General features: G+C 41.9%; 2 protein-coding genes across 2 annotated transcripts; both read right to left on the reverse strand.

Moving 5' to 3' along the window:
• Positions 1–1,212: 1,212 nt before the first annotated feature.
• On the reverse strand, positions 1,213–8,541 carry T265_00800 (hypothetical protein; the record flags this gene model as incomplete). Its single annotated transcript, XM_009164672.1, has 4 exons — positions 1,213–1,341; positions 1,765–1,864; positions 1,927–2,084; positions 8,494–8,541. 4 exons carry the CDS (start codon positions 8,539–8,541, stop codon positions 1,213–1,215), a joined length of 435 nt encoding a protein of 144 aa, XP_009162936.1.
• Positions 8,542–8,595: 54 nt separating this feature from the next.
• On the reverse strand, positions 8,596–13,415 carry T265_00801 (hypothetical protein; the record flags this gene model as incomplete). The annotated part of the gene is made up of 2 exons (XM_009164673.1): positions 8,596–8,963; positions 13,265–13,415. 2 exons carry the CDS (start codon positions 13,413–13,415, stop codon positions 8,596–8,598), a joined length of 519 nt encoding a protein of 172 aa, XP_009162937.1.
• Positions 13,416–14,211: the final 796 nt, after the last annotated feature.

Genomic DNA, 14,211 nt, shown 5'->3' on the forward strand with positions numbered 1-14,211 from the left:
AAACCTGAACAGAGGAAGTCGAGAGACAGAGGTCGGGTTCGAACCATGGACCAACTTAGTGTTAAAGAACTATATTTCGGGTAAAATATATCCAACAAAATTTATCCATCGAGGAGAGTGTATCTAATAACAGATGTTCAACATGCAATAGACAGTGAAAAAAATGAGTCACTTGAATGGTTTGACCCTAGTATGCCCCAGCTGGGCCGAAGTAACCCCGAATTTCTAACGAAAAACTTACCGTGACCAACCTTCGTCTAAGTAATAAGTGCCCTTGTTGTTGTTGTTGTTAATAGCCGTCAAATACCAGTTACTGGAAACAGTTTTACAGTCCCTAGACGTCTTTATGGTCATAAGTTTCGCATTGAAGGCAACCGTGCCAGGACAGGAGTGATTTACTCGGTAGCTTGTGACCCCAAGCCAAGAGAAACATTTGTTTTCAACTACAACACGATTTAAAGCAGGATAACTGCAGACGACTGTAGATGCCAATGTAAATTCAGTGATCTTAATTCGCCAGGGAACTTAGCACTCGTAAGTAATTCCGTCTTGCTTTGTAAAAACTAGTCGATGTACACTGTAATTACAGCGCAGACTTGGTCCATTCTAGCCGCATCACTTCTCCTATATAGTTGGTTCTTCTAAAAACATCAAGCCCGTGACACTGTAATTATCCGATCCCCTCTTGAGGATCACGAAGGCGTCACGTATAATTCCTACCATCCCCTAGAAGTCAGCCTTGCAAAAGTTTCGAGGCACGTGCTAACCCAAGAAAAAGCACATTGCACTTTTATCTCACACGGTATTAAAAATACTTTAACGCGGTTACATCTCGTACCATATGTTATTTACACATGATAAATTGTTTGATCAAACCTGTCGCTTTCTCTGTACCAGTGATCCCCTTGCTATCGGGGAGGCACTTTCTGGGGGTTGCAAACAGTCCTCAAGTGGGTCGTTATGTTCCATTTTATTTGGAATTCATTTTTTCGTTGAAAACAACCAATATTGCATTGAAACTCACCTGCCCTGTCATGAACAAGCGACAAATTGTGCCGAAAACGCTGATCTCCAGGTCAGTCCTTCATTGCGGCTAATTAAACAGGCAAACGATAATTTGCAAATCAATTGGGTTTTCACAAGAGACTCAAATGAATCTCTCGTTTATGATATTCTACAACTGAATGTGCTGCACACAGGCCGCCTCATGTTTCAGTCGGCACGATATTCGAGATATCGCAGTATATTTTCATGAAGGAAACTACTCACAAGGTTGCGTCTACCTGATGAACCCCAACAAGGGAGAAACCGGTCGTAGGCTGTCGAAGAGTTTTCAGCAACCTAGTGAGTAGCTTCCTTTATGAAATACCCTCCAGGTACTTATCACGCAAAAAGCTGGGCTCCGTAGAGCACTCTTGTAAGTAAGAACTTTCCGATTGGGTTTTATTCAAATCCAAATTCAGTCTTGTTGCCAAAAGCTTGAAGTAAATCGTGTCTACTTGCCTCAGTACTTACTTATTTAAGGGATCTTGCACAATTCCAGTTATCAAAGTGCCCAGTGGTCAGTCGTGCGGACATGATGAAAACGGTATCTGGGATCTGCAAAGTGGCGGTATTGTGTACCCTAAATTGCACAAGAGGCGTGCACTTTTAGTGTATGTTGAATGTAGTGGCAATGTTGTGGATTGTAGGTAGCTCGGGTGCGCTGCTTGGATGTTGGTCTGTTCGCCGAGCTTAGCAGTTGGATTGCAAGCGCTTCATCACCAATCGAGGTGACACAGGAGATTGAGACCACGTCAGATCCACAGGAGGCCAATCAACTACCCGAAGACCGCTTTTAGAACTACCAGATACTGTTAAGGCGCTATATTATCACAGACAGAAGAGGAGGAATTCACCCACTCAACCCTGCACTGACGATGTCACCTCGATTGGTGAATAGACGTTTGCAATCCAACTTTCAAGCTCGGCGAACGGACCAACAACCAAGTTGAATGTAGTGCTGTGGGAGAGGATTCTCCGGTAGTAAACAGCTCACGTGATCTCTCAATTTCATGTTTAAATTCCCTCGTCAGTCGATTTAACTTGACAGACAAGGATGGAATAAGGTTTGCAAAAGTAGTAAGTAAATCTGAGGCACTTGTACAAGAATATTTACATTATAATATTGCGGAAATTAGAACATTAGAGTTAAAATTTTACGATACTTATTAAAATGTATCTACATTTGGCACACGAAGTGGGTAGGCCAAAATTAGTAGCAGTGTCAAAAGCTGAAAGGCATTTTATCAACTCTCCTTCAAGAAGAAATATCGGCAGTATACTTCTCATCTTGTCAAAGTACAACATCTTAGTTCTTGTTTTTATTACAGACGATACCAGAGCACTGGTAGCTGTCGCACAAAAAGGTGTTCTTTAGACAGAAACAAAAAAGGACCAGAAACAGCAGTTTGTTTTTGCATTCCGTCCAGGCGGATGGCATCAAGTGACAGGCGACAGAGCACTGGCGTAACGCTTATTTGCACGGTTACTAGCCTGGTACCCCATCCTGGGTAACAAGGCAATCAGGATCTTGATCGAAGCGTTTGACTTGAAGTTCCAATTGCAAAGAATTGGTAGTTGGCTTTGGTTAACTTAAATAGTTCATATCTTATGGGACAAACTACCACGAGGTCATCTCTTAACTTGAGAAACTAAGAGGCTGGATTTAACTAACCACCTTGTGGTCGCGACACCCTGGAGAGTGGCTTCGGTTCCTGAGCTGTCCCGAGTCCCTTCAACCAGGCAAGCGACAAATTCCTGGTCTTATTCGATTCACAGGAAACTTTTGCTACATCCCTACTGTCCAACTGTCAAAACTTCCGGAGGCTTTCTCTCAAGTCCCACCTAAGCAATTGAGCTGGAGTAGTTCTATGACACTAGAACATGTTTAGATGCAGTCAAAGCATTACCTCATCGTCAAAAGCCATATCAGAAGTGTGGCAGCAAAAATTTGGTTACAAACTTTCAAGTTTTAAGCGCCGTTTCTATACTACTCCCACTGCATATTACTCCACGGAACCCGAGTACTATGCAACGATTCAGGTTAGTGCAACTACGTCAAGAACTGTTTTTTCTTCCCGATTTCAAAGCGGCCGTTTTTAACCTGGAAACAGTCATTCTCGTTTACACAGTAATTCGTGGTAGTTCACAAAATATTAGCTCTTGGGCTTCGTCCAATCACGGCGCATGAATCTTACCAGAACTTACAGTTCGAACTGCCGCACCACGTGGTAAACTTACATAAGAAAGACGTTGAAAAGCCTTAGTGGATGCGATTACAGTTCACTCGAACATCCTGAATAATACCGTTGGTTTAATTCATCATGGGTGGTATGTTCATACAATCGTGCAGCTGTACTCCACCCTAAAAAGCAGTCATTATGCTTTGGCTATCCACCTGCTGCATAAAGTGGGCGCGGTGCGTTATCCCTCTACAAGTTTAGGCAATAAAAACGGCTAAGCAGAATCATACGGTACAGCGCTAACTAGGTTACATGCCTGAATAATTGAGTGCTTTGTTGAATAGAGCCGGAGATAAATTAGCCTGCCTGACTTAAATAATATTACACAGATGCGTATGGTGCACGTGAAAGATTTGCGGTCACAAAGCATCACATTTGCGTTTACCATCAGGTCGTTCGAAAGCCGCTACAATGAACTGTGCGTTAGTGGAATAGCAATCAAACAGGATGACGAATTAACTGGAAATCAGGGGAGATTCACTAGCAGTGCTCGCCGATTACAAGACGCCGTAAGAGGAACCACTAGGGGAACAAAGAGTAGACTTTCTGGGTTTTCCCCACTTTGTCCAAAGGTCTGTTTCTGCAGCTGATAGGGCTCGCTCTAAATTTAGAAAAAGAGCCTTTGGTGGAACAGTAAGCGAGGAACTAATGATATCCGAAAAGCAAAAATAGTAGAAATAAGTGGAAACAGACGATAGAATAACAAAGAAATCTTGCCACCCACCTTTTCCCTAAATATTACTGGAGGTCAAAACAAGGTGTGGTTGTCATTTAATAGACTTTTCTCTGTAGACACCCAGGGCTTTATACTATTTAGTTCAGGACATTCTCAAACTTGTTTGTAAGATACTACTGTCAAAAGCGATTCCGAATGGATTCTCATCGGGTCCCTAACCAACAAACTAGTGTGACTAGCTGTCCACTATTATTAATTTTTATTTTTATTTTATTAATTTATTATTTATTATTTTATTTAATTTATTTTTTTTATTTTTTATTTATTTATTTTATTATTAATTTTTATTCCAGAAAACTGTTAGACTTTGTAATCAATATTTCTCAGCAAGTATAACGCACTCCAAGTCTTAATGTGTTGTCCCCAGGCAGTCAAACATGTATGCCCTCGTCATAGGAGAACGCAATGGACAAGTGGGGCTTCCCACAAGAGCAAAAAACTGCAACGGAGGCGCCGAGACTTATGTTCGGGACAATTGATAGCGAGAATGTATGTAGAGTTGTTTCTCAAAGGGTGTTCGAACCAAAAATCAAACTTATCTCAGGATGCAAAAATAGTACCAGATAGAAGATGAACACAGTTACGGCGAGCGGTTTATTTTAACTCGGCATTTTCAATTTTGTTTTATTTTCGCCACGATGATTTGGAGTATACGGACTTGGATTTTGCCTGAAGGATACAATCTACGGTAAAAGATTGGAAACCGTGTGCATAAAAGGAATTGGTATGACTACTATCTTATGCTAACATCCGGTATCTGCACACGGTCCAAATGTTGCCTCTGGATGGTCGATAGAGAGGGGACAAAGTCGGATGCAAGTATAAGCCAACTCAGGTTCCAGGGATATTTTCCACCCTGCAAAGTGCCATTTAACGCACCCATCAACGATGTGGTAACTATGCGAAACAAACTGGAACATCTAACCTTCGAAGATGTGTTATGGAATGCCTAAGAATAATTTACCAGCCCTGGGTACTGACTTGACCCAAATAAAAAATAAATTAAGGATCTAAATGGACACAGTCTGGTACTAGACGTCCAAAGACATGCTCAGTACGCATACTAGAATTATGTGTTGGCTAAATGGTTCCGGCAATCTAAGATCCCCCGATTTGGTTTGTCGCGAAAGAGTGTATTGCCAACACTCGTCAGCTGACTGTCTGTAGAACAAGCGACAATCGACCAAGCGCCAATGATCTTCGATCAATCACCAACGTAGTTCGGTGAGTGATAATCANAGCTGACTGTTGTAGAACAAGCGACAATCGACCAAGCGCCAATGATCTTCGATCAATCACCAACGTAGTTCGGTGAGTGATAATCAAACTGGGTGAACTAGCACGTGCATGCGTGCGTGCATGTGTATGTTTGTGTGTCACGGTCTCCGGGTAGACGCAAATGTATGTGTGTGCAGTAAGGAGAATAAAGGTTATGGTACAAGCCAAAAGTAGAAAAACAAATGAAAATATCACGGTGCAAAGATCCAGTCACTGTGATTTTAAATGGATAGGTTCTCTGTACCTATAATTTTGGCTTCATTTTCAGGCGTTCAGGTTGTTTAAGCACTGCGTGTGTAATCGCTGTAATGAAAGAACGAATGTAGCTTAACGCTAGATTCGATTAGCCTCCGAGCCTTGTCACAATCAACCGTATGGAATGACCCACGAAATCATTCTAGTCCATTTATGAATACTGTTAACTAAGAGTTACTGACATAGAAATGAAGTAAATTGGAGACTTGAGGAATCTAGTAACCAAAACCTCTAATTAACTTGACCAGATTTATTTAGTTGTACAAACCACGATTCCGCCAACAGGAACACTTGATTTGCAAATTTAACCTTGCCGAGATTTCACCAGCTCAGTAGTTAATCCTTTGGAAGGAGGGGGCAGTTCTTTCACCGTACCCGACTTGGTCCACTTGGTGCCCCAACGACTGTCACACATTAAGTTATCGAGACAGAACTAAGGAGAACTCGATTTGAGCATGGCTGAATTGATTTCGGTTGGCTAAGTTAGCAGACAAGTGGAAGGAATTTTCAGTATTGCAAATATTTACCGAAATCAACGAATGCCCCGGTGGTTATATTTGTCGCTGCGACCCAGTGAGTGTCCGAAATGTCTGTTTTACCCTTTTGCCCTGATAATGATTTGGCTGACCCAGTCCGACAAGGTAAATATCTAGTTACACGCTTTTCTTAAATTTACGTTCCTATTCAGTGAGGGGCAAAAGTTTTAATACGAAGTCGATGAACTCGACATTAATTGGCTTTGCAAGCTATCCGTGTTAGTAAAAACATGCAGTTGGTACCCATAGCGACACTGGAAATGAAAGAATTGGAAACTGAGTTTGTGATGCACAGACTCAGAGCAACCAAATTGGTAAAGCTTATTCTTGGCGTGCAAAATCTCCAGTTCATCATTCCTATGGTAAATCAGCGGACGTGATCACACAATGCATTAAAGAAGTGCAGTCATTTGCATATCGAGTTAATTTTTATGGGTGACTAAAGTGAAACGTAGCAGAATCTTTCGATTATGATGTTCTTCAAATAAATCTGCTCTTTATAGAAGAGGGACGATTTTTTGGTGCAAATTCTTGTTATCACTTCAAAAATTGCAGCCTCTCTAGGGAACCTCATTACAAGAAAACCACTGCGTGCGCTCTGACGAAGACATACCAAGTAGAACTCTCGCTTCTGAAGTGCTGATTCTCGTTACGACTCGCTTGTTGTGGCTCATGATATCGCACAAAATACCTATTGTGCAGCTGGAGACCGCATCATTTCTTATGCTTCGTTCATTTTGCATATTATCACAGTTAGTTCTTGTAACTGTTTTGGTCAATGGTGACAAATCTGATGGGTGAGTCGAAGTGGACATGCCCCTTGACTCAATATACTGGTAAGCTCTCTATGATGAGTTTGCTTGATAAAACTGGCAACAAGTCTAAAGTAATCAGATGTTGACATTTCAGTTTCCTTCACTGAGCATCAACGTGAAACATGTTTGTGCGTGGACAGCATTGCAACACACCAAATAAAACACGTTGAATCATTTGAGGCAGAGAAGTGATAAAACCATTTGCTGAAGAACAAACGGTATGACTCCGAAATTTCTGAGTGTGCACAAACGTTTGTTCCGTTCTGATTAATAAGGCTTCACTGAGCATCTAAATTAATCTTTGTGATGTGCTACTCATAAGGTTGCTGAAAATCCGTCGACAGCCCACGACCGGTTTTGCCCTTCTTGGGGCTCATCAGATAGACGCATTCCCCGGGTTTCCGTCAACCTTATGTTTTACTTGAGACGAGGTAATGAAGAGATTTGAGGAATGGCACGTGAAGTCAAACTATGCTGAGAGGCTATCAAGCATTTTTTGCCTGTTTTGCCCTTGTCTGGACTCATTAGCAGTGCACGCATGAATCTCTAAAGAGGTTCGAACTTCTGGTTTTCAAGAATAACTTTAATGGATATACCACCCACTTTCAGATTGTGAACAACAGGGTGGGTAGTTAGGTATAACACACTACTATTATTGTTATATATTACATAAAATTATAGATATGCTGTAACTGGTTGCTGACTAGTCTTTATTGTGGGGACTTCCTGGCAAATAAAGTTCACGAACTTGACGGAATATTTTCTTCCCTCATTTGCATATTAATGGCTCAAAAGTATTGGGCAGATAAAAAAAACCGAAATAATATCACTGTCTGGACTGCTATGCATTCGGCACACTTTTTCAACAGACATGTGTATACATATTTCGAGTGGAGTGATTGTTTATTCTGGGTCGAATTGGGTTAATTCACCGCCCGCCTTGCAACATAACATGCAGAAACGGTTCACCAGAAGTGTACACGAGCAAAAACCTAACAAAGCTTAACTCGCATCAGAAGGTCTCCTTTCCACATGAATGAACTTATGGAAGAGCATGCGTAAAACGGATTTGGAATGGGATAGACAGTGGCCTTTTTAAAAGACCTTTCGGCGTGGTCTGATTCTCACTGCAGTAGAAAACCTTTGAAGAGTACTATTCAAAAAGAACAAGTGACAACGAATGACAACCTTGCAGATAAGCATTCATTTAACCAAGATTACTGCGTATATGCCAACCTGACACGTCTGTATATGGTGATACTTGTGGTCACGTGTTTTTCCCATGAAAAACTTTTCAAGACCAATAGCCTGGAAATTGTCGCCGGCCTAAAATCCGCGTGAGTATTATTTAATTACACCATTTCCAGTTCTCTCAAGCATGCAGTCGCATCGAACTAACAGAATGTTAAGGAATAGTAAAAGATGCTTTGATCCAACAAGTGGAAGTTGTAAGATATTTGCTACGGCTCCATATAACTGAGGTACACTTTGTTCACCACATGTTTGCTTCTAATGCTGGTGAAGCATAGACACTGACACGTATTTCATCAATAGCTGTTTTGTGACCTAGTCCCGCACTTCTAGTTTACAAGGCGGACAAAACTGTCGGGTGACATGAACTGCAGAATCTCCTTCATTTTGGGGATGCAGCGCTCCAACAAGTGATTTGTCACCTATTGGGATGATAGTAATCATATTCGTTCAGCTGTAACACCCTTTCGGTATCGAGCTCCAATGCCACACGAAGGAGGCACGAGGGCTGGAATTCTGCCGGGTTGCCGAAGCCTGTACAGGGGAAGTCGAAAGACAGAGGTCGGGTTCGAACCACGGACCTTCAGGTCAGTAAATTCTCGTCCCCTATTGCGATGATGCCTGATACTCTTTGCCCTGGTTAAGAAGGCATCCCCAACTGTTTCGAGAATTTCACCATTGCTCATATATCGTGGGATAAGATTCACCCCCAAAAGTATTCTAATACGTTTTATTCGTAAATAAGCTGAGCTGCACTGCCGAACCTTCCTGAATTTGTTACTATGTTTGAGATGATATATTTGAGGTACTGTAAAAAAGTGAACATAGTTTGAATACGATCAAAAGTTATAACAAAGTAATCTGTCAAAAGGGATATTCCAAAGCAAATCACTCTACAGAAGGATTCGTAACGATCCTTCCCTACCGGGTTTTCGTAGGATTTCTCATACTTGAAAGGACTATACCCCCGTCTGTAGAGATTTCATGGTTTTGTCTCGGGGGGCGGAGTGATTCTGTCCCCGCAACTTCCGTCAGGTCCTTGACCTGCTGGACGATATACTGGAAGTCACGTGCATCAGGTACAGCGAACAAGTTTAAGCGTGTAACGCTCCGAGCGAATACATGAATGATTTGTAAACTGCTCAAAACCTGGATAAACTAGCTGATCAAATTTTCGCCCCTATTGATACTACTGGCGAGTATTGAAGTGACCTCCAAATTGCGAATAAAAACATTCGGCCAGAGTTACTCTTCTTCACGGCGACTCCTCTGACCCCCGCTTCCGAACGTTTGTAGACACGTTGTATTTAGCGGTTGAGGAACATATAACATTACTGATTCTAACAGACAAATTTTGCGTGCTAGCGGAGAGGACATTAGTACTGGCCACAATACACCAAACAGCGATGATGCTTGAACGCAACGGTGAAGAGTAGAAAGTGAGTGGAGACACTTTTAAGAACAAGAAATCGGAAACTTTAAACAACAACAGAATTAAAAATATTGGATTATCGTATTACAGAAGGTTGTCACCCAAAACAGCCCACACAAACGAATTTGGTCAGCTAAGAAATGACGGCTTACTTCTCACTGGGATATGTTAAACGCTTGGTTCTGTGGGGCTTTCAGCTGCGTGCAAGCGGAACCACGCCGGCTCTAGTCAGAAGTGCACGGGAATTTTACGACACTCAGTTTGACTGGTTTATGTAGCCATCTCATGACTGATTTCATTCAAAACCTTTGTTATCAGCCGGTGTTGCGAACTGTCGGCAATGACACTGTTGAAAGGTAAAAGGCTTTCGCTGCCGCGCTAATCATTAGAAAATGCCAGCTGACCATTTACAGACTATTGGACAGGAAAGCAAAACTCTCATTTTAATTACTCTCATTTTAATTACAAAGATTGAACATCCATCTTTTCTTAAATGAGTCTTCCTGAACTTTCCTGGATATTCATTGAGTGTTGATCAAGTTCAAGCAAATACTACAAAACAACTCCACAAATCCGCAACAGATTTCCCTTTTCAAGGAATTTACAAGAAGAAAACATACTACTAGCATGCCACTCCAATCAGTAGTATCACCGTTACACTGTGACTAATCTTGGGCGGAGACTGATTCTCGGGTTAGTTTCTCGCCACCAGTTGGTACCAATCTTAGATTTCGCTTATAGTAACATAAAATTGAATATGATTAGGCATTCTAACTGGGACCTTTAAAAAACACGGAAAAGCAGATGAAAACTGCAGAATTAGCTTACAGTGTTATTTAGAAGTAACTCAATCAGGTTACTTCAAGGCACCAAAACTAACGTTTTTTTGAAAAAAATTGGAAGTATTAGGTGTGAGTTACACTATATTTTCACCATGAGAAAGCGGTCGAAGAGTGTGGAATATTCTGATTGGAGGATTATTCTCAGAAGGCTTTGAATTTGCTCGTGCATCTTTTTACAACCTGGTACAGCAGTGTGTGATCTTTAGAGAGAAAGAGTTCATCTCCTTTGGTTCAATTCCAGAGAGAATAAAGCGTTACTTCGCAAGCACATGCTAGTTGAACGAGTAAATTGAATCAAAAAATGTCTCTCGTTTTTTGGACAAAAATACCGTTCTGGGGGCTCAATGTATAAATCCGACTAACTTAACCGCATCGATTTACGTTGCTTCCATACAATAAACGTGTTGTTTTATTTTATTTTCCATTACCACGACTCAAAAACATGAAGCAACTGAACAAGTAAAATTGAAAATGCAAACATTTGGTTTGGAAGCTTTTTTCGGCTCGGAACCAGTCGTCTCGTGATCTTCATTACGGATGTCCGTTGTTAAGGGGTCTTCACGATAATCTTAAGCTCACTCTCCGATTCAGAAAAGTTTGATCCTCGTGAACATCTTTAGAACACTTGGAGGTGATTGAATCACCTTATTAGTATTAAAAAAATATTAACTTAATGGATACGATGCGGCAGCTGTCGGTGAGTAGTCTGAACGGAACCCAAGGGCGGGATAACCTTTTTAGTAGGATTGTGCAAAGTTGTCTCAGGCGATAGGCCTGGACTCGGTGACGAGACGTCAATCACAGTGTAGAATCAGTTGGCCTACGGATGTAGACCAAATATTATACGTACACTTCGACCAGGAGAGACAACGGAGCAGGAGTATGTGTGCTACGGGATGGAGAAAGCACTTTTGTTGTTCATAACTGGTGATTTGAGCAGGTATCAGGTAGTTAACCAAGCCTGCCAACTTTGTTGAAAGCCAACTGCGAAACTGATCACGTCAGAATATCTGTACTCTTGAGCATACCAAGGTGCTTTAACCGAAGCCTTCATTCGTTTGGTTCAGCTGCGAATCGCCCTGATTCAGCGTACTGGATAAGGCCACAACTTAGCCAGATTTCGACATTGTAGATCGAAATCCAGCCATCTGCATTATCGATCTTAAAAGCCATATTGACCAATGGGTGCAAGTGTTCAATTTTCTGTTGTAATCAGCTGAAAGTTATTTATCCTCCTGGTTGTGCATCTGTCAAGGACAGTTACACATGTTCAACAAAGCCTGCAATTAGAATACCTTGGGAAAGCAACGGAAAAGCTTCCAATTAAGTAGCACAGCTAAACTAGCTTCCACAAGTAATCTAGATGTCGGTTGATGTCGGTCTAATGTCGGCCTCAGTAACGATTCGTAAATTTTTTACTCTTGGTAAATCAAACAGATAGTTTTTACCACATTTCCGTTGACCCTTGTGATTACCTTACTTTACCACACACTTGAATGCCCATATTTATATGCATAGGGTGTTTTAAGTAGCAAGCTTTTGGTAAGGTAGTTGATCACCGTTTTTCGACAGTTTTGTAGGTCTCACATCTATCATGGATTGTTTCTTTTTTGGCCCGTTAACTGAACAAGCCGGCCTAATATTTCCAGAGTCTATAAAAGTGCACAATTCTGCTCTGGCCGAATTTCAAACAGGAGAAGCAGATTCTTGATAAAACTCGCCCTGCATATCAAGTTATTAGAAGGACGTTTTGTGTTCTATTCACATCCTAGCACTGAAGACAGGATCAGTTCAATGTGGAGGGTGTCAGTGAAAGTTTCTTGTGTTTATAGTATCCTTCAAACCACAAAATCTTTTCATGGTGCAATCATAAGAGAGGCAAAGCACCGCTCAGAATCTCTGAATGACAATACCATCAGCGTTTTATTTCCCGTCTCTATTCTCACTCATACCACTGGGTCAGCGAAGTCTCGGAGAAAACATTCGGGTTGAACTTTCAATTTCCCAATGCTCACTGGTTTCTTGGGTCCTAAGGTATTTTTTCCATCAAAGAAAAGTACCCAAAATTTTTCATTTGAGGCCTATCACCGATCCGAGAATGAATGCTCTGGAATCACTTGCCGAAGACCCGTACATCCGTTGTTGACTGGTGCCCTAATGGAATCATTTCTGGTCATTTTTAAGTCCAAACTCAACCATTTTTGGTAGTCGATGTGTTACCATATCCGCCTTTTTCGCACCCAAACACTATGTGACATCCAAAAAAGGCCGACGACAATGTTAGCGAGTTACTCTATTTCCCTTTATAGATAATCCTCCATTCTCAGGTAAAACTCCTTTTCCTGCTTTGCTATTTATTACCCGGATTAATCGAAGCTTGCAACAGAAAGTCGTCTGGCGCTGATGCAAATTTGTCTACTGAGAAAAGAACAAAATTTGATCCCCCCAAAAAAATGTTGTGGAACAGACAAATCCCAATGAGGTCTCGGACTTCGTTTATTCACATCTGTTCACCTCGGTTTCCTTTGGCTTTCGGTCCTACCGGACCAGAAGTGACAGGGGACAGTTTGTCCTTGAGAGCGGCTCAAGACTCCGACTTTATGAACGGCGGACTGAGAACAAAAAATGCACGTATCAGCTTAATCCCATCAAGCCTACCAAAAGTGTAGTGAACTCGAGTGTTACAGCTTCCCCGTCACCAGAAGGAGGTTGCGTTGTCTTCAGAAAAAACTATATGGATTGGTTATCGGGATCTTTTGTAGCCTGTAACGAATTACTGTTCGTTAGCGGTTTCCATAATAAATAATACTAATAATGGTCACTCGGTTGTCACACCCTTTCGGTGCCCAGCTGCCGTGCCATACGAAGGAGGCACGAGGGCTGGGATATTGCCAGATCGCCCAAGCCTAGACAGAAGAAATCGACAGGCAGAGGTCGGGTTCGAACCATGGACTTTCCAGTTAGTCCAGCTCGTCTTGGTTTCCATAATAGTATCAGTAATAATGATAATGATAATAATAATAAAGGTGACGGTGTATTGACTGACTGGAAAATTTCGCGACTACTCACCAGTAGTCAAATTGTGCACCGGGCTTCAAGCTTCCACGATGCCACACGGTGTGGAATATTGACAGCTGGATCCATCGATCTACCTGATAGCTACGGGTCATCGTCCGAGGCTTTGCTTCAACCAACTTCATCATTTGTTCATGCGTGATAATTCAAGCGCCTCCACTGTGCTCTGACGAGATGGTGGTGGCGCGTCCACCCAGGTTATCGGCCAGTTGGAGTTCTACGCAGCATATAGTCGGGAATTTTCATTACTAATTGGCAAAATCCGATTCTGCTAGTCTCCATTTTTGTTTTGTTTAGCTTGTCGCAAGCAAAACTTGTCAGGCGCTAACGTTTTGCATCTACAATCAATAAGAACATTGAGGGTTGAAATCCAAAAAACTTAGAGTATTCTACTAACCAACAGACTTAACGTGGTTGTGGATAGCGGGCTGGAGTCCGAGACATATCTAAGGAACCGAAAAATTCTTGCAGCGACACCGCAAACCTGTGAAAGAAATTGATAGGAAGAGACTGAATAGATTTGAAGGAGGCCATCATAAACGAGAGATTAAGTTGGATTCATTGAAGACGCCCGTCAAAGCCGAATTCGTAAGCAAACTGGCGTATTTCGTCCAGTTCGGGTTCAAGTAGCACCTGAGACTGATGGAAACTCGGAGGCTGCGCCTACCCGATGGGTTTCGATAAAAACGAAACCGCTCATGGGTTGT

The sequence above is a fragment of the Opisthorchis viverrini genome (genome assembly GCF_000715545.1).
Source record: "Opisthorchis viverrini unplaced genomic scaffold opera_v5_8, whole genome shotgun sequence".
In the NCBI taxonomy this organism is placed as follows: Eukaryota; Metazoa; Platyhelminthes; class Trematoda; order Opisthorchiida; family Opisthorchiidae; genus Opisthorchis; species Opisthorchis viverrini.